This window comes from Hemiscyllium ocellatum, chromosome 22 (genome assembly GCF_020745735.1).
Source record: "Hemiscyllium ocellatum isolate sHemOce1 chromosome 22, sHemOce1.pat.X.cur, whole genome shotgun sequence".
Taxonomy (NCBI): Eukaryota; Metazoa; Chordata; class Chondrichthyes; order Orectolobiformes; family Hemiscylliidae; genus Hemiscyllium; species Hemiscyllium ocellatum.
This window is the reverse complement of record NC_083422.1, coordinates 40,755,031-40,773,499: the sequence shown is the minus strand read 5'-3', so window position 1 is coordinate 40,773,499 and position 18,469 is coordinate 40,755,031. Positions and strand designations below refer to the sequence as shown.

Sequence of the window (18,469 nt, the reverse complement as noted above, 5' to 3'; positions counted from 1 at the left end):
TAAAAAGATGTCACAAAGGTAGATTGGTGGCTAATACAAAGGAAACCCAAAATTCTTCGAGGAGCACATTAGCACTGACAGTTGCTAGAGGATTTTTAAGGGACCACATGAGACAACTATTGGATGGGCATTATGAATGGCTGAAGTTTTATTTAGGAAAATGACTTTGCCAAAACCATGCTAAATTTAGTTGTCTTGTTAGATACGAGGTGATATTTAATAGAGAGGCTGCAAATGCTTCAGTGGCCAGATGGGATACATCCTCTAAGGTGCCAAGGGAATCGGAATATAAATTGTGAAGTTGCTGGCCATAATCTCAGTCTCCTTGGAGATCAGTCTGGTGTCAAAGGATTGGATGACTATAAGTACGTCACATTCTGTTCAAAGGGAAAAAAAAAAGGATAAATGGAGACATGACATTGTCTCCATGAAATCTCAGTTTAATCTAAATGGTGGGAAACATATGGAAACAATAAGATGGTTTTATAGCAACAATCATTTGGACAAATGTGGACTAAAAGAAGTACAAGAATAGATTTATTTAAGACAAAATAGATTTGACTAACATGATTAGAGTTTCTGGATAGAAAATATCCTAAAAGGATAGAAGAGAGAGTAAAAGTTGTGGTGAATGGCTGTTTTTCAGATCAGCAAGAGGCATGCACAGGCACCGAAAGCTTGATACAAGCACCGCTGATGTCTCAGATTTCTACTTAGATTTGGACTTTGGAGCAAAGGACACAATTGCAAAGTCTGCAAAATACATGCAATTTTGATGCATAGTAAACAATGAAGAAACAAAAAGCTAATTAAAATGGCAAATCATTTCCAAATTAACATGCCGACGAATTAATCTCAAATCTAATTTCACTGTTATTCCACTTGAAAAGTTGTTATAAAATTAAGGCTTTTATTCTTGCTATTTTTGATTTTCAACCATATGTAAATCAGAAATGCTATTACATACATTTATGTAACAGTGGTTCAGTAATTAGCATTGCTGCCTCACAGCACTCAGGACACGGATTCAATTCTAACCTCGGGCAATTGTCTATGTGGAGTTTGCATATTCTCCCTGTCCACATGGGTTTCCTCTGGGCGCTCCGGTTTCCTCCCACAGTCCAAAGCTGTGCAAGTAGGTGGAATGACCGTGCAAAATTGCCCAAAGTCTCTAGGGATGTGTATGTTAGGTGAATTAGCCATGAGAAATGCAGGGTTACACGAATGAGGTAGCGCTTTGGTATGGACTTGTTGGGCCGAGTGATCTGTTTCCACACTGTAGGGACTCTATGATTCTACGATATGAACATAAAATATTTCCTCCTTTTCTTTACTGCCATCCAGGTTCAGAAGTGAGATTTTTCTCTTTAATAATAAATTGCAAGTACCGAGTTGCAATTCTTCTCCTTGAAGGAACTGAACAAATGACTTGCTTACTCAGAGTAAAACAAGGAGGATTGTAATCCTGTACAGAAAGGCTAAAAACCACAACGGGTCTGGCAGGTTTAGCTTCCACAGCTTCTCCTTTCTTTACCAAACAGGAAAGCCGTTGCCCATTTTGCTTCAAAGCAGAATATCTGAAAGCAAGAATTTAAAGCATTGTTAAATTATACATTTAACACAAAAAGAAATTACCAATCAGCTGTTAAAAAGAAATAATAAAACAACTGTCATGTTCATTATAAATTACATTCACAGCTTCAGATAAATCAAATTTCTTTTGACAGAACTAAAGTGCAGCCTGCACCCATACATCCAATTTTTCTGTAGTATAGTTTTGAGGTACAATCCAAGCAAGATTCTACATTTGTGTTTCCAATAATCATTAAATCAAACTCCCTAAAGTACTTTGGAATACTTTTAAAAAGGTGACTGAACCTTTCTGTGTGGTATAATCCTATATTGAAAAGCAAAATTTTTTAAAAATTTAGTCAAATTCAATACAACCAATATTAGGCTATCCCACATCTGCATTAGATGCTTGATGAATATCAGATCATCTGCGGTACATATTTCAGGAACAATAATCTGGAGACAGTTTCAGAAGTTGTAATTTGAATAATCTTGAAAATCTTCAAAAATCCATTTTATAAATGATAATTTTAGCTATAATAATGCCCAGACAGAAAAAAATTAATAAATATGGTCTAATCGTGCTTTTTTTTTTAAAAAAAGTGTGACAAAAAGCTAAGCTTTCCAAAATCATGATTGTGCATATAATGTTTCTAGGGAAAAATAAGGATTAAGAACATGTTTAGTCCAGGAAATTTGGAATACATGACCAAACTAAGAAAAGAAAGTAGGGAGGGGTGACAGCATTGACAAATGGTCTAATGGTCCTGGAGATAGACAGATAAAAGACCAAACCAATTTGGCTAAACAACAGAGCTCCATTATAATACTGTATTTATTCTATAGGTCACCAACACATGGAACAGAAAGGATTGATAAGGATAAGGTAAATGACATTGGATATATGGTCTTCCAAAAAAGTAGAGGTCTGGTCAGCTCAGTTAGCTGAACAAATGGCGCTCTTTCTATACCTCTGCTCTCACCTGAGGCATGGTGACCTGCTGGTTAAAATTAACACCAACTGTCTCTCTCTAACAGAAGAGTAGGCCTATGGTGGTAAAACTATGACAACTTTACCAATAACCTCCCACTTTACCTCATTCCTAACAAGGTAAGGGGAATCCATTAAAACTCAGACCTAATTTTAAATGATGCAGGGGTTCCAATTCATAATAAAAGGTAAAAAATGAAGGACTGTTTTTATATGTAAAACCATATTTTAATGTATCAAAGTGGCAAATAGATCTGCAGAGTCAGAAATGCAAAATATCCATCGCAGTGCCAAAAATACTAAGTATCAACTTACATTGGAGGAGTCTGCATAATGTTTCCTCTAAATTTCTTCAGAGTACTTTCCAGATCATCCTTTGTTATGTGATCTAGTTAATGGAAAAATAAAACACAAGCTCTTTTCTTTGTGCCAAAGAAGTGAGAAAAATTATCCAAAGACTACTTCAGTTCAGAATAATCAAAATCGTATCACTTTTAAAATATATTTTGAATAGTACAGACTCTTGTCCAGCACAAAAACAACTTACTGCCACACGCCTCCCAAATATTTAGTTGGTAGTTTAATGGATTAGCATAGTGCATTTTCAACACTTGGTTGGAATCTAGCCTTACTGATGTGGTGAGTAATCTTAAGTTTCATTTGTTACATAGTTGAAACAAGTCTAGTGGATAAACCCAATTTCTTGATGGCACAGTCCTACGAATTTACTGGCATGCGACTGTCAAAAATTCCATTGGAGGGATTAAATCGCAGTAAGTACTGGGAACTCCTTTATGAGGACGTAGACACACTTGTGGAAATGTAGTTAAGTATGAGATCACGTATTATGTTCATTTTTCTTGCCAGAGTGTATATTACATGGTAACGTTTTAAAAAGGGTGCAAGAAAATACGTCTGAGGAATCCTGTGCACAAACTGTTGAAGGTGAAAAGACACTTCTACTCTGAGCAACATAGAGACAAGTACAAAAGCGAGGAAATTATGATAAATTATACAAAGTGAGTTCAGCTCCAGCTGTATTCCAATTCTGGGCACAACCCTGCAGAAAGACATGAAGGCATTTTGGAGAAGGTCCAGAAAAGTTTAATAGAACTGTTTGAGGGATGAAGTTTAGTTTTGTGGATGAACTAGGAAACTAAGATTGTTCTCCCTGGAGGAGGAAAAACTGAGGAGATTTGATAGATGTATTTAATACTACAAATTAGTTAAGTTAATAAAATGTTAATAACCAGATGGCATAGATGTACGAGGACACAATACAGAGATTCATCCCAAAGTAAAGAAAGATTATCCGGGGAGGGGTTCGACAGCCATTGCTGTCAGGATATGTATCAAAGAAAAAGAGACCTGATAAAGTGGCCAAGAGCTCTGGGAAATCAGAAGATTGGGAAGACGACAAAAACGGAGGATAACAAAGAGAGAAGGAAGGGGAGGATCAAATATGAAGGTAAGCTAGCCAGTAATATTAGAAATGATAGTATAAGTTTCTTTCAATATATAAGAAATAAATGGGAGGCAGAAATAGAAATTGGGCCGCTTCAAATTGATGCTAGAAGGCTAGTATTGGGAGATAAGGAAATAGCTGAAGAACTTAGTAAGTACTTTGTGTCAGTCTCCAGTGGAAGACAGGAGTAATATCCCAACAACTAAGGAGAGTCAGGGAGCAGAGTTGAGTATGGTAGCCATTACAAAAGAGGAAGTGCTAGAAAAGCTAAAAAGGTCTAAAAATCGATAAATCTCCTGGCCCCGAAAGGCTACATCCTAGAGTTCTGAGAGATGTGGCTGAGGAAATAGTAGAGGCGCTGGGTGTGAACTTGCAGAAGTCACTGGAGTCAGGGAAAGTCCCAGATGATTGGAAAAACACTGTTGTAACCCCCTTGTTCAAGAAAGGATCAAGACACAAGATGGAAAATTATAGGCCGATTAGCCTAACCTCAGTTGTAGGTAAAATTCCAGAATCCATCGTTAAGGATGAGATTTCTAAATTCTTGGAAGTGCAGGGTGGGATTAGAACAAGTCAGCATGGATTTAGTACGGGGGGGTCGGGTCTGACAAATCTATTAGAATTCTTTGAAGAGGTAACATGTAGGTTAGATCAGGGAAACTCAGTGGATGTTATCTATACTTCCAAAAGGCCTTTGATAAGGTGCCTCACAGGAGGCTGCTGAATAAGGTGAAGACCCAGGGTGTTCAAGGTGAACTACTGGCATGGATTGGGGATTGGTTGGCTGACAGAAGGCAGAGAGTTGGGATAAAAGTTCTTTTTCAGAATGGAAGCTGGTGACAAGTGGGGTCCTGCAGGTTTCAGTGCTGGGGATCGCAGGTGTTCACTTTATATATTAATGAACTAGATGAAGAGACTGGGGGCATTCTGGCGAAGTTCACCGATGACATGAAATTAGGCAGACAGGCAGGTAGTACTGAGGTGGTGGGGAGGCTGCAGAAAGATTTAGACAGTTTAGTAGAGTGGTCAAGGAAATGGCTGATGAAATTCAACATGAGCAAGTGCGAGGTCTTACACTTTGGAAAAAAGAATATAGACATGGACTTTTTTTTAAACGATGAGAGAATTCATAAAGCCAAAGTAGAAAGAGATCCGAGAGTGCTAGTCCAACATTCTCTAAAGGTTGATTCGCAGGTTGAGTCCATGATGAAGAAAGTTAATGTAATGTTGTCATTTTCCTCAAGAGAGTTGGAATATAAAAGCAGCAATATGCTTCCGAGACTTTATAAAGCTCTAGTTTAGCCCCAATTAGAATACTGTGTCCAATTTTGGGCCTCACATCTCAGAAAAGGACACATTGGCACTGGAGCATGTCCAGCAGAGATTCACACGCATGATCCCTGGAATGGTAGGCCTAACATATGATGAATGGCTGAGGATCCTGGGATTGTATTCATTAGAGTTTAGAAGGTTGAGGGAAGATCTAATAGAAACTTACAAGATAATGCATGGCTTAGAAAGTGTGGACGCTGGGAAGTTGATTCTGTTAGGCAGGAAGACTAGGATCCGTGGGCACAGCCTTAAAAATAGAGGGGGTCATTTTAGAACAGAAGAGGAGACAGTTCTTCAGCCAGATGTGGTGGGCCTGTGGAATTCATTGCCATGGATCGTAGTGTAGACTGGGGTGTTGGGTGCCTTTAAGGCAGAAATTGATAAATTCTTGATCTCGCAAGGAATTAAGGGCTACTAGGAGAGTGTGGGTAAGTGGAATTGAAACGCCCATCAGTCATGATTAAACGGTGGAGTGGACTTGATGAGCTGAATGGCCTTGCTTCCACTCCTATGTCTTATGGTCTTATTAAAACAAATACTGAGAGATTCTGGAAATCTGAAATAAACACACACTCTTGAAGAAACTCAATAGCTCTGACTGCATTTGTGGAGAGAGAATTGGAGTTGACATTTTGAGACCAACATGACTCTTGTTTAGAAGCGCAGATTTAAAGTCACCAGCAGAAGAACCACAAACAACAAAAAGAAACACTTTTAAATCTGAGAGAGGTAAGATTTTGAATGCATTGCTTAAAATGGTGATTACAGTGGCTACAGATTCAATTGTAGCCTTCAAAATGGAACTAAATAAACACTTCAAAGGAGAGAGCATAAGAAAATAGATGTCTGGGACTGTTCTTCAAAAAAGAGGCAGCATTAAAATGATAGGCCTCCATCTGTGCTGCATTATTCTATGATTATGATTACTGGGACAAAACAATGAAATCACTCTCCTTTGGCAACAAAGAATACCTGCATCAATATTGCTCAACACTTCTTTTTCACTCCCTAAAGACCGAAAACAAATGGATCCATTCACCAGCTACAAAATACCTAGCCTTAAAAGGGATTTGTGAAAATTTCCACACTTTCTCAGTTGTTAAAGAAAGTAAGTTGGAATTTCTACAGAGATTCCTCTTTATTACTATTTAGATAATTTCTTGAGGCATCCGGCAAAACTGCAGCAGGAAATTGAATAAACATCACAGAAGCTTTTGCCCAGAAGGCAATGTGGAACTGAGTACCACAAAAATAGTAAGATCATAGTCTCTACAATGATCAATGCAAAGTTATTTCAGCCAGGGTTGTAACAGATACTTACAATTAGCATCAACATACAACCCCACATCCACTTCCATCTTACCCAAGAACAAATCAACTAAGGTTGATCCTTCTGATATATGTAGATGTAACTAATGAAGTCAAATGAGGGCATGGTGAGGCTTCAAATTTGAATAACATACCAGTTATGAAAAGCATGAAGGGGTTCAACACCCTTGGCACTTGCTAAGTCATACAATTTACTACTTTCAAGGGTGGGTGTGGAGAAATTAAGGCACGGTCACAATTAGTCCATTTTGATCATTTATATATCAAAGATCAAGCAAAAAAAATGGTATTTAAACTAATTTATGTTTGCAATTAATGCTTTCAGATGGAAAAACACTATTTTTTATTCTAATATGCCTATACTCACTCCAAGAAAAGAAAGCTGCAATCTCTAGAGGGGATGTTAAATCCACTGCAAAGCAGAGCTAACACACAAAGAAACACACTTTCAGCAAGGGGCTGGTGTAGAAGTTCAACTAAGTACACAGAACTGAACAGCTCCATTCCAAAAGAATCAGCATAGCACTTTTATTTAGAATTGTCAACTCATGTTTGCTTCTCCTCTGAAGCAGATGAGGACATACTAAAGATACTTATGAAACAATCTTAAGTTTGAACTATTTTGTAACTATGGCTGGAAAAAAAGAAGGCACCTCATTTCACAGTCATTACTTTTAGTATAGACAAATGCAACAACCAATTTTAATCAAGTACCACAATGAGATGAATTATCAATAAATCTGTTTCGTAATGTTGGTGGAGCAAAATTCCTGATATTACATGCAAGAGTGGCATGAGAATGTTTGTGAAATAAACAGACAGTTCTGTTGGATAGGGCAATACAGCCCCCTTGATCGACCACTGTTGCACCAGCCCAAGTTATTTACTGGGCGCCAATTGAGTGCAACTTGAACCCACAACCTTCTGTCTCAGAAGTGAGCGCACTAAACTAGAGCCAGGATCCAATATTTTAAAATGAAAACCAAAAAAAAAGCTGCAGATACTGTACAGAGAGAAAACAAATTGCTGGAAAAATGCAGCGGGTCAGACAGCATCTGTGGAGAAAAATCAGAGTTAATGTTTTGGATCGACTATTCCTTCCTCAGGTCACTTCACCTGACCGAGCAGCAGCGCTCTGAAAGCTTGTGATTTCAAGTAAACCCGTTAGACTAACCTGGAATCGTGTGACTTCTGACTTTGTCCAATATTTTAAATGCTGCTGAAAGTGCATTGCCAAAAGTATTGCATTATCAAGTTTCATCTTGTGTAGAAAATTCATCTGGAAGAAAATTATTAAAACAAGATTGCTAAAAGCTTTCTTACCATATGATTGCACTTCTGTCACTGTCCCTAGAGCATCAAACGTGTCTGTGGCCTTTCCAAATTCCCCAACTGTTGTATATTTCTGTAAATAAATTGGATAACTAAATTTGACAGACATAACCAATAGCATAAATTCAAGGTAAATTACTATTTTTATTTCTATTAAATTGTCACATTTGTAGATATTGTCTAGACCTAAATATTTTCACCATCCACTTTCTTTTGCAGCATGTCTTTCTTTGAAACAAAAAATGACTGCATGCTGCTTATCGTAGTCTGTGAAAACTAGTAGGGAGCCAGCGATAGCATTAGCAGAAATGGATCATGAATCTATTTGGTTGAATTTGACACTTGATTATTTATCACTCCCTCCAGCCTAAACTGCCAGCTGATTTGTTAAATAATTAAAGGGACTAATATTACGGTGAATTACAGAAATGAAACCAAATTAATTAGATTTTGCGAATTATTAAATAGCTGATTGTAGCCACTACAGAAACAACTTTTAATAAAATGGAAAAAGAATAAATGCTATGAATGATTATTCTGAGGATTTTAATGTTGGAATGGAAAAACAAGTAATTTGTTAACATTTCCCCAGTAGCCTCCAAAACACTATATCCCATACCTGATTGAGGGTGAATGGACATTTATGAACTTCCAGAGTTTTCAGCAAAGCTAGTAAGACTTGAAATACAGTTCAAGGTGAATTTATGTAAATTTCCTATTATGCTGGCTTCTGTCCCATTAAAACATGCTATGCCTGACATGTAAACAACTGGCAGCAAACCACCTGAAAGGCCAGATGTTAGACAGGGTTGGAGTCAAATTGTTACCCCAGCTGTCATGTATCATATTATCACACAGTGCCAGTGACTGGCCCATGGAGGTTTAAGCATATTTATCAAAAACTGCTCAATATTCTGTGTCAATAAAGCAAAACTCTAATGATAATTAAAATGCAATGTCATTACTACAAATTACTGGTTTACTTACAACTTTGTTTCCCAGCTTAAAATGTTTTACAGCACCATTCCAAGTCACAACCTCCCATAAATGAATTCAGAATTGAAATATGTCACTATGGTAGTTTGAGTTAATTTTCATCCTACGAAATTTATTTGGCAACAGCAGGGAAAAAAAAGGAGAGAATTAACTTTTAAGGCTTTTAAGATTAGATTAGATTAGATTCCCTACAGTGTGGAAGCAGGCCCTTCGGCCCAACCAGTCCACACCGACCCGCTGAAGAGTAACCCACCCAGACCCCTTTCCCTTTACACTTTGGGCAATTTAGCATGGCCAATCCACCTGACCTACACATCTTTGGACTGTGGGTGGAAACCGGAGCATCCGGAGGAAACCCACACAGACACAGGGAGAATATGCAAACTCCACACAGACAGTTGCCCGAGGCAGGAATCAAACCTGGGATCCTGGTGATGTGAGGCAGCAATGCTAACCACTGAGCCATTGTGCCGCCCCTTGTGAAGTTAAAAAGGATATTTGATTGAATATTACAAGAATAGAAAAAAAATCAGATTCCTGACGTTGAGAAAAATATTTCCCATTTTCCCTTTAACGTTTCAGCTGCAAGCTCACAGTCTTACTAATGAGCAGAAACAGGCTTATTTCCATACATTTGCATCTTGCTCGTAACTAATCTCAATTCATTTCTATGCAGCCTCTCATTCTCCCCTCCTTTCCTGAAACTAGAGGGCACCAAGTCCAGGCAAAACAAAAAAATCAAGACATAGATACCTAGTGCTGAAGCTTAACACTTGGTTCTCTGGGCCATTAACCAGTTGTACCATTTCCCAGTATGGTTCATGGACACCATCCTCTTTCACCTTTCCTCCACGCAAGTGGGCATCACTGAATAAATCAGTCTCATGTCACGAGTACTTTCAGAACAATTTCCACACAACTTAAGCCCTTCAGGACTTCACTTTGGACTCGAGGACATTCGTGTCTTGCAGATTCTTTTGCCAGATTGCCTTGGCTGCACTTCTCATGCATTTACATAGAATGTCTCTTAGCTTATATTCTTAGTACAGACTTTGAGGCTGCCAAACTTCTAACCTGCATTGTTTTTTAGTACAAAGGATTGTCAGCCATGATTAAAGGTTGCCAGCCTCTTTGGTGTCCATTGCTCTTCAATGCAGAGGGCAATGCCACTATTCAGATCACTACACAGTTAAGAGGGGGTGGGTATGTTACTGCATGGCTCTGGGCCCAGTCAATCTCACACCTGCAGTACATGTGAGCAGCTTACATAAAAAATATAGTACATGTAATTCAAGCTAATGGCAATGTCTGAAAGTCAAAGGGGACCAACCCTCAAAAGGGAACCTGGATCAGTCAGGGTCTGCTGCCATACTCGATCCAGGAGATTGTCTGATCTCAGTCCCCATGGATGGCCACAATCAGATTGACACTTAGTTCAACCACATCTGGAGATCAGTGTCCTTGCAGTCCGGGGCTTGGCCATACTCAGTTGGTCAGGACTGTCCTTCAAATTGAGCGAATGTCACTCCTATAGGTTTGGCTATTAAAATGTTAAGGGAATCATGAGGGGAGAGACATGCAGTCTGAGAAAAGGTGGGAATTCTCTTCCCCATATTTTATGTAAGTTCCTTCAATCTGCACCAGTACAGTTACAACTACTGATAGTTACCTAAAAGGTGTAGAAAATGTCCTGATATATTGAATCTACAAAAAAAAATCCCTAGGAAAACTTTGATCAGGTAACCCCCATTCTATCAACCACCTCAGCCCTAGGAAAGTGCTAGAAAACTTTAATTATGCCATGTCATATCTATTTTGCAAGAAGCGCTCACCAACATTTAAATTAAGATTCTGCTAAGTTTACTTAGTTCCAGACCTGATCACAGATTTCATCCAAATATGACCACAAGACACAAGAATTGAATAATACAGGAGGAGAGAGAGCAGCTAACCTTAACATCAAGATAACACTTAAGTCCGGCATAAAGCAGTCCAAGCAAAAATAAGATCAACTGAGTCAAAAGAAAACTCTCCAGTGGCTGGGGGTCATTGCTGTCAAAAGAGTGATGACTGTAGTTAGGGGCCAATCATTACTGCTCCAAAGCTTGCTGGTGTTCCTTAGGTGAAATGTCCTTGATCCAAAGATCCAGCATGTTTCTAGCAGTCTTTCTTTCATAAAGATTGGGAATCTGACATTTGCTAACAACTTCACAATATGCTGTGCACATTTTCTGATCATTAGCTAGCCCATATCAGCTTGCAGCAGGGTGTGAATGTCAAGCTTGAGCCAATAGGTAGAAAACATTTACATCACATAAATGGTGGGCAACAGCCACTTCAAAAGCAAGTCCAGTTATTTCTCCCTGAATTCGAACAGCATCACAATTAATTCACTGTCATTCAATCAAGAACAAGTGACCAGTAACAATACTACAGAAACAAGGCAAAGATCGTGTTCCGTAATGGGTGTACTACCATAAACGTTTCAATTCAAATCAGAGTGTGATACAAGTCCATTATTCACCTGAGGAAAAAGTGAGGACTGCAGATGCTGGAGATCAGAGCTGAAAAATGTGTTGCTGGAAAAGTGCAGCAGGTCAGGCAGCATCCAAGGAGCAGGATGCTGCCTGACCTGCTGTGCTTTTCCAGCAACACATTTTTCAGCATTATTCACCTGAACAGGTTCAGTCATAACAAAATTCATTAAACTTTACATAATCCAGGACAGAACAATTTCATTTATTAAAAGACTCTCACTATATCATACTTATTGCATGACTGCAGAATGGGACACATCACCTAGAAGAAAAAACTTCAAGAAACTTTATTTGTCATCTCCCTTTACCTCTGCATCTTCCACTACCAAGAGATACAGAAGCAACAATATCGCATAAACATTAAGACTGCCAGGTCCCCTTTCAAATCATTCACCAGTCTTGTTTGACAGACACCACCACTTCTTTACTGGGACAGGTACATGCCAGAATTTTGATAACCATTGCCATTGTAGAATCACAGTCATATCATAACTGCAGTGGTACAAGAATCAACTGCTAGCCTCACAGAAAACAACTACTAGCAATAAATGAAACCTGGTCAGGATCAATACATCCCATGACGTTAAAAATTCTGAAAGAATATCACACAATGTGGATTCAGGGCTTAAATTAGAGTGGTGCTGGAAAAACACAGGTCAGGCAGTATCCAAAGAGCAGGAAAATCGATGTTTCGGGCAAAAGCCCTTCATCAGGAATAGAGGCAGGGAGCCTCCAGGGTGGAAAGCCTCCACCCTTGAGGCTGCCTGCCCCTATTCCTGAAGAAGGGCTTTTGCCCAAAACGTTGATTTTCCTGCTCCTCGGATGCTGCCTGACCCAGCTGTGTTTTTCCAGCACCACTCTAATCTAAACTCTGATTTCCAGCATCTGCAGTCCTCACTTTTACCACAATGAAGCTTTACTCCATCGTAAGGTCAGAAGTAGGGATGCTCAGCACCATTCACAACTCCTCAGATACTGAATCAGCCCATGTCCAAATGCAGCCAGACCTAGATGATATCCAGAATGGCTGAAAAGTAGCAAAAAAATGTGTATCGTATAAATGGGAGACAATGACTATCTCCAAGAAGAGACAATCTAACCACTGCCCTTGACATTCAACAACATTACCACCATCGAGTCTGCCACTATCAACATCCATTGATCAGAAACTCAATACAGATGCTACAAGAGTAGGTCAGAGCCAAGGAATAGTGCGGTGAGAAACTCAACCTCCTGACTCCTCAAAGCCCGCCCACGATCTACAAGGCAAAAGTCGGAGTGTGATGTAATATTCCCTAGCTGCCTGGATGAGTGCAGCACCACCCACCACTAATACTCAAAAAGGTTGATACCATCCAGGACAAAGCAGCTTGCTAGATTGACGCCACATCTACAAACATTCAGTTTCTCCAACACTAACGTTCAGTAATGTTGTACGTTATCCATAAATGCCCTGAAAAAATTTGCCAAAGATCCTCAGACAGTGCCTTCTAAACCCACAACCACTATCATCTAGAGGGAAAAAGGCATCAGATACAGAAAACCACCAATTGCAAGTTTTCCTCCAAGCCACTTGCCATCCTGACTTGGAAACGTATCATGTCTTCTTCAGTGTCTTCGGATCAAAATCCTGAGAATTCCCTTCCTTACTGCATTGTGGGTACAGCACATGGACCTCACTGGTGAGCTGTCATTGAACGAACGCCTTCTCCAGAGCAATTAGGGATGGGTAATAAAATGCTGGTTCACCTAATGATACCCAGATATGAGTATTAGAAATAAAAAGTGTGAGGCAGTTGATGACGAAGTTTTGGAAAATTGGAATTAGTCCAACGACTTGATGCCAAGAGCTTCACATTTGACAAATGCTGAAAGAAGTTCAGTTTACCACTTCAAACAATGTAAAGAATTAAATACTGCTTTCAGGGAATTGTAGTTCCTTTTATAAGAAAACAGGATGTGGGATAAGTATGCAACCGAAATAAACAACTCAGTCCATTAAATCAGTTTGTTCCACATATTACTATTCTATTATGGATTTGGCTGAAACTATCAAATCGCGAGGAAGGTAATGTGGTTGAAATTGAAGTGTGAATTAAACAATGTCATTTTTAACAAATGGATTGTTAGCAGATTCTGGAAAAATAGTTTCCCAGCAAACTATTGTTTATTGAAAAAAGGTTTGTTTCACACTCCACAACAATTAAAAAATAATAAAGTTATTACTTTTAAAAACTATCAAAGTTTTTAAAACATTTTTGCACTTTTTGGCAGCATTAACGTAAAATAAGGGATATAAAGGGGTATGGGACAGATGGAACCAGGTGTGTTTAGGAACAGATCACTTAAGGTGGCAGAACAAATGGCAAAAACATTTAAGGCATGCGGTGTCCTCAGTTTTATTGACGGGAGCAGAGAGAAGAAAAGTTCAAGGAAGTGATGTTAAGTTTGCATCAGATAGTGGTTAGATTTCAGCTGGAGGATTGTATTCAGATGTTGGAAATTTGTGAATAAATTGGAAAATGTGTAGAAACAATTTACAAGAAAGGTTTCAGGAATGAGAAATTTCAGTTGAGGATTAATTGGGACTGTTCTCCTTGGAGAGAAGGCAGCTGAGAGGAGACTTCATAGAGGTCTTGAAAATCATGAGCAGGCTGAAGACAGTAGATAAGGAGAACCCTTTTCACTCATCAAGTGGTTAGGGTATGGAATGCGTTACCCTGAAGTATGGTGGGGGCAGGTTCAATTGATAGCATTGGATGATTATTTGGATAGAAATAGCATGCAAAGATATGGGATAAAGCAGAAAATTAGCAATTCATTACGATCGTCATTTGATGAGCTGGTACAGGTATAATGGGCTGAATGGTTTCCTACCATGCCATAACAATTCTGTGATTTTACAACCTATTTTCTTGGACCCTCTATTTTTATTACAGTAAGTTTTTAAACATATTGTGCGTTTTACAAGATGAACTGTAATACCTGACTTCTTTGGTTTCCTGTAGAATTTTTAAAAATCAACCTGTTCAGACATGTTATGGCACATGTCTGAAGCCAATGGGACTTGAATCCAGGAATTCCAGCCCAGAGCTAGGAACAGAGTCTCTTTCTCTGTTTTCTACAGGAAAAGAAAGAGAGTCTCTTTGTTGTAGAGGTACAGCACTCCAGGTGGGGATCTGACAAAGGCTTGATTCAACTGAAGCATAACTACTTCTCCTTTATAAAATCTGAATTTACAAAGCACACAAGTCTATTCTGACTAGTCTCTAATCAAGAATCATTCATCCAGTCAGTTGCACAAACATCCTTGGAGTAGAAGATCAGCTGGTCACTTTAATAGATGGCTTCAGTAAATTTGTAAATCTATACCACTGTGTTTTGTAAATAGTCATCATACTTTGATTGTTTAAAACTTACTACATCCCATGAATGAATATTACTGCCCAACTCTAACTTCCCTCAGTCTTAACTTATCCAATTCTTATATGATACCACTTATGTTGAATTATTTTCTTTAACTGGTAATTTATTTTAATTTATTCACCTACACTGTGGAAATGAGAGAAAGAAAAACAGCTTTTCATCTCTATTTCAATTAAACCTAGTCAGTCAATGTTATACAAAAAGCTTTATAACAAAACAGATCTGCTTAAAGACATACATATATGTAGGAAATCATGCCTCCCAGTAAAACATTCTACAATGGACCGGTCATGCAGGGTTTATTTTATTCGACAGAACAAATAAGGTCAGATACTATCTGATCAAATCAGGTAAAATCAACATCAGTAGCTCAGAAAATATGGACTTTAATAGATCTCAAAAACACAAATTAAGTAGAAAGCTTACAGCTTAGAATGTGAGCTTCTCCCATGTAATTGGAAAATAAATTTAAATACACATAGGGTATCATAAATATGAAATAAAAAGTAATAAGTAATAGCATTAGAAATAAGTAATCTAGTTTTATTTTTCTTACTCAGTTTAGAAGCTTACCTGATGAAATTTCACTGAAGCCTGCGTGCATGAATAACAGATCTACAAAAGCCTTCATGTATTCAATTTAAATGGATAATTTTGGATAAATGATTAGGCTATTGCAGAAAACAAATGTGAAGGTACCTCCATGTTGTTCTGCTAAACTATTACTGCACTAAACTAGAGTTCACTTTTCAATATTAGATACTCAAACATGAATATCTCAAAATAACTTTAGTGGCTGCTGAATCTTCAGAAGGCTTAAAAACCATAGAAAACTGTCACCTGGAATAAAGTGAGATCTGCAGATGCTGGAGATCAGAGCTGAAAATGTGTTGCTGGAAAAGCGCAGCAGGTCAGGCAGCATCTAAGGAACAGGAAATTCGACGTTTCGGGAAGGGCTTATGCCCGAAACGTCGAATTTCCTGTTCCTTGGATGCTGCCTGATCTGCTGCGCTTTTCCAGCAACACATTTTCAGCTGTCACCTGGGATGTCAGGTATCCAAAAGGACCAAACATTTTGAGTTGGTATATTAGCAACACTGTCACAGACTTTGCAAATCTGATCTGCTCAAGAAAGAACTGGGAGATAAGAGTAGTCCCTGCAAAGATTAAAAGCTTACAGGGTAAGGTAAAAACATTATTTTGGGCTTGCCCCTTATTCAAGGTGATTATTCCCCTTTATTGAATACTCAAAATAGGAAACCCGACATAACATATACATGAATGCTTCCTATAGCTATTTTCTCCTGTAAGGTTTCATAAGATCAACTTTGGCTCCAATAGCCTCACTCACTATATTTCCTAATTCATAAATTAGACATACACCAAGCATAATTCTAAGTTTATTCACTGTCTTTGGGAAATTGGCAATATTAAGACCTTGTAATTTAAAACATTTCCTTAAACTCCTTGACGAGAACACAGAAGAAAGTTGAAGTGAAGCAGGATTTCCTCTATTAGAAAATTCAAAAATTTGGTAAACATTACAAGCTCCATTCTTCTTGCCTACCTGACAAAAGACTGAAACCCAAGTTTGAAATTGGTCAGGACTTCAGCAGATCAGAGGACAAATGTCACCCAAAAAGAAATCAAAATGCAGAAAGGAAACATTCCACTCATTTTCTATTTAAGCGTGGACACAAATATGTTTGATGTCAAGTAATATGACCCTCCTAATGATGAGCATACTTGCCCACCAGTTTGTTCAGAGCTGACAGGTGAGGGTTGGCAGGTTCTCAATGAATCATAGACCTGGACATTGGCGTCCCAGCTCAATAGAGGCTCTTGACCATCAGATATCAGTGGCTTTTGCTTCTTAAAATCTTCTCAGAATCGCTACAGAATGGAGGCAGGCCATTTTGCCCATCAAATGCAGTGACCCTCCGAAGAGCATCCCACCCAGACCCAGACCCTATCCAATCCCTGTAAACCTCGATTTTCCATGGCTAATCCACCTAGTCCACTTATCACTAGACACAAAGGGCAATTTAGCAATCCAATCCATCTAACCTAAACATCTTTGGACTGAAAGAGGAAACCTACACAGAGACAGGCAGAATGTGCAAACTTCACAGACGGTTGCCAGAGGCTAGAATCAAACCCAGGTCTCTGGCGTTGAGGCAACAGTGCTAGCTCTTGAGCTGCTCCCAGTTGAGACCAACTCCTCAAGTATGTACTTTGTACATTTTTCTCTCAAAGTCAGTTGGGGGAAAGGAATTAGCTTTCATGGATCACTCTTCAGAATCCATCCACAGATTTCCACCAGTTTGGGGCCATTGGAAGCCCTCACCAAATCAGCAGAGAGACTCATCTAGCTTCTAGCCTCCAATGCCACCCATCTAGGAGGCAGCTGATTGGTAAGGTCATGTGTTGAGGCTCTGAATTGGTTATTGACGTTGGGTCGAAAAGGTTGCCCATGGATTTTGAAACCCAAAACTTGAAATAGAGGGATAGTGAAAAGGAAACAAGTTTCTCTCGAGGCCCAACTCCTCCAATTATTTACCTTTCTCGCCACCTATTCCACTACCAAAAATGGAGGGAAAATTGCATCTCAAATTATCCCCATGAGTGTAATGAGGTTGCAGATAGATAAGGAGAAAAAAAAGCCACAAAATGAATTTGTAAATTTAATAATAAAGCACACAGATGCCGCAACCAAGGAACATTGATTACAAGTCCTCAATTTTTCCAGCAATATAATATCCTTGTGGTTGGTGCTCAGTAGTATGGAGGAAGTAGGGAAAAAGAAATAAGAGATTGATTTATTTATGAGCTAATAAAGAGGTATTCTCCAAATGTGTACACAGTTCATAAGTTTTGAAGTTATGTTGTCTTCCCGCATGATACACAAAATTCATTCGATAAAAATCAAATCTTAGAAGTACTTTTGGCAAATTTTGGTAATTTAATTACTTCTGCAATTTTAAACATCAATAAAGTTCTAGAGTTCTCACAAAAAAATTACAGGACTTGACTCTAGAGAAGAACAGTGCAATCATCCAGTTTTAACAGTGTACATCAAGAGCACCAATGGTCAGAATGAATTTAAACTTGGGTCCCGAGGAGGAAAATAAAATGTGCTTTTGAGCCAGCCAATCTTCCTCATAGGATCATTTCTAAATTAACTTCATTTTGTGACCAAGTCAGACTGCTTGAATATCCATCCTTTTCACTGTTCACAGATCTTGAAGTCAATATGTCTGAATGTTGTATGGTTTTAATAAGAATAACAAGAAATCACTTTTCATAGAATCACAGAATCACGACAGTGCAGAAACAGGCCATTCAGCCCAACAAATCCACACTGACCCTTCAAAGAGTAACTCATCCAGACCCATTCCCCTACCCTATTACTTTACATTTATCTCTGACTAATGCACCTGACCAGCACACCCCTAAACACAATGGACAATTTAGCATGGCCAATTCACC

At 38.6% G+C, this 18,469-nt stretch overlaps 1 protein-coding gene across 2 annotated transcripts in view; it reads right to left on the bottom strand.

The window, feature by feature from the left end:
- trub1 (TruB pseudouridine (psi) synthase family member 1) overlaps nt 1-18,469 on the bottom strand; it is an 84,307-nt gene that overhangs the window by 14,364 nt on the left and 51,474 nt on the right. For both annotated transcript variants that reach the window (XM_060842443.1, XM_060842444.1), the window contains exons 4-6: nt 8,013-8,094; nt 2,879-2,951; nt 1,438-1,577 (exon numbers count right to left, since the gene is read on the bottom strand). In XM_060842443.1, coding sequence (XP_060698426.1) covers nt 1,438-1,577; nt 2,879-2,951; nt 8,013-8,094 — 295 coding nt within the window. The remainder of the gene's footprint in view (nt 1-1,437; nt 1,578-2,878; nt 2,952-8,012; nt 8,095-18,469) is intronic.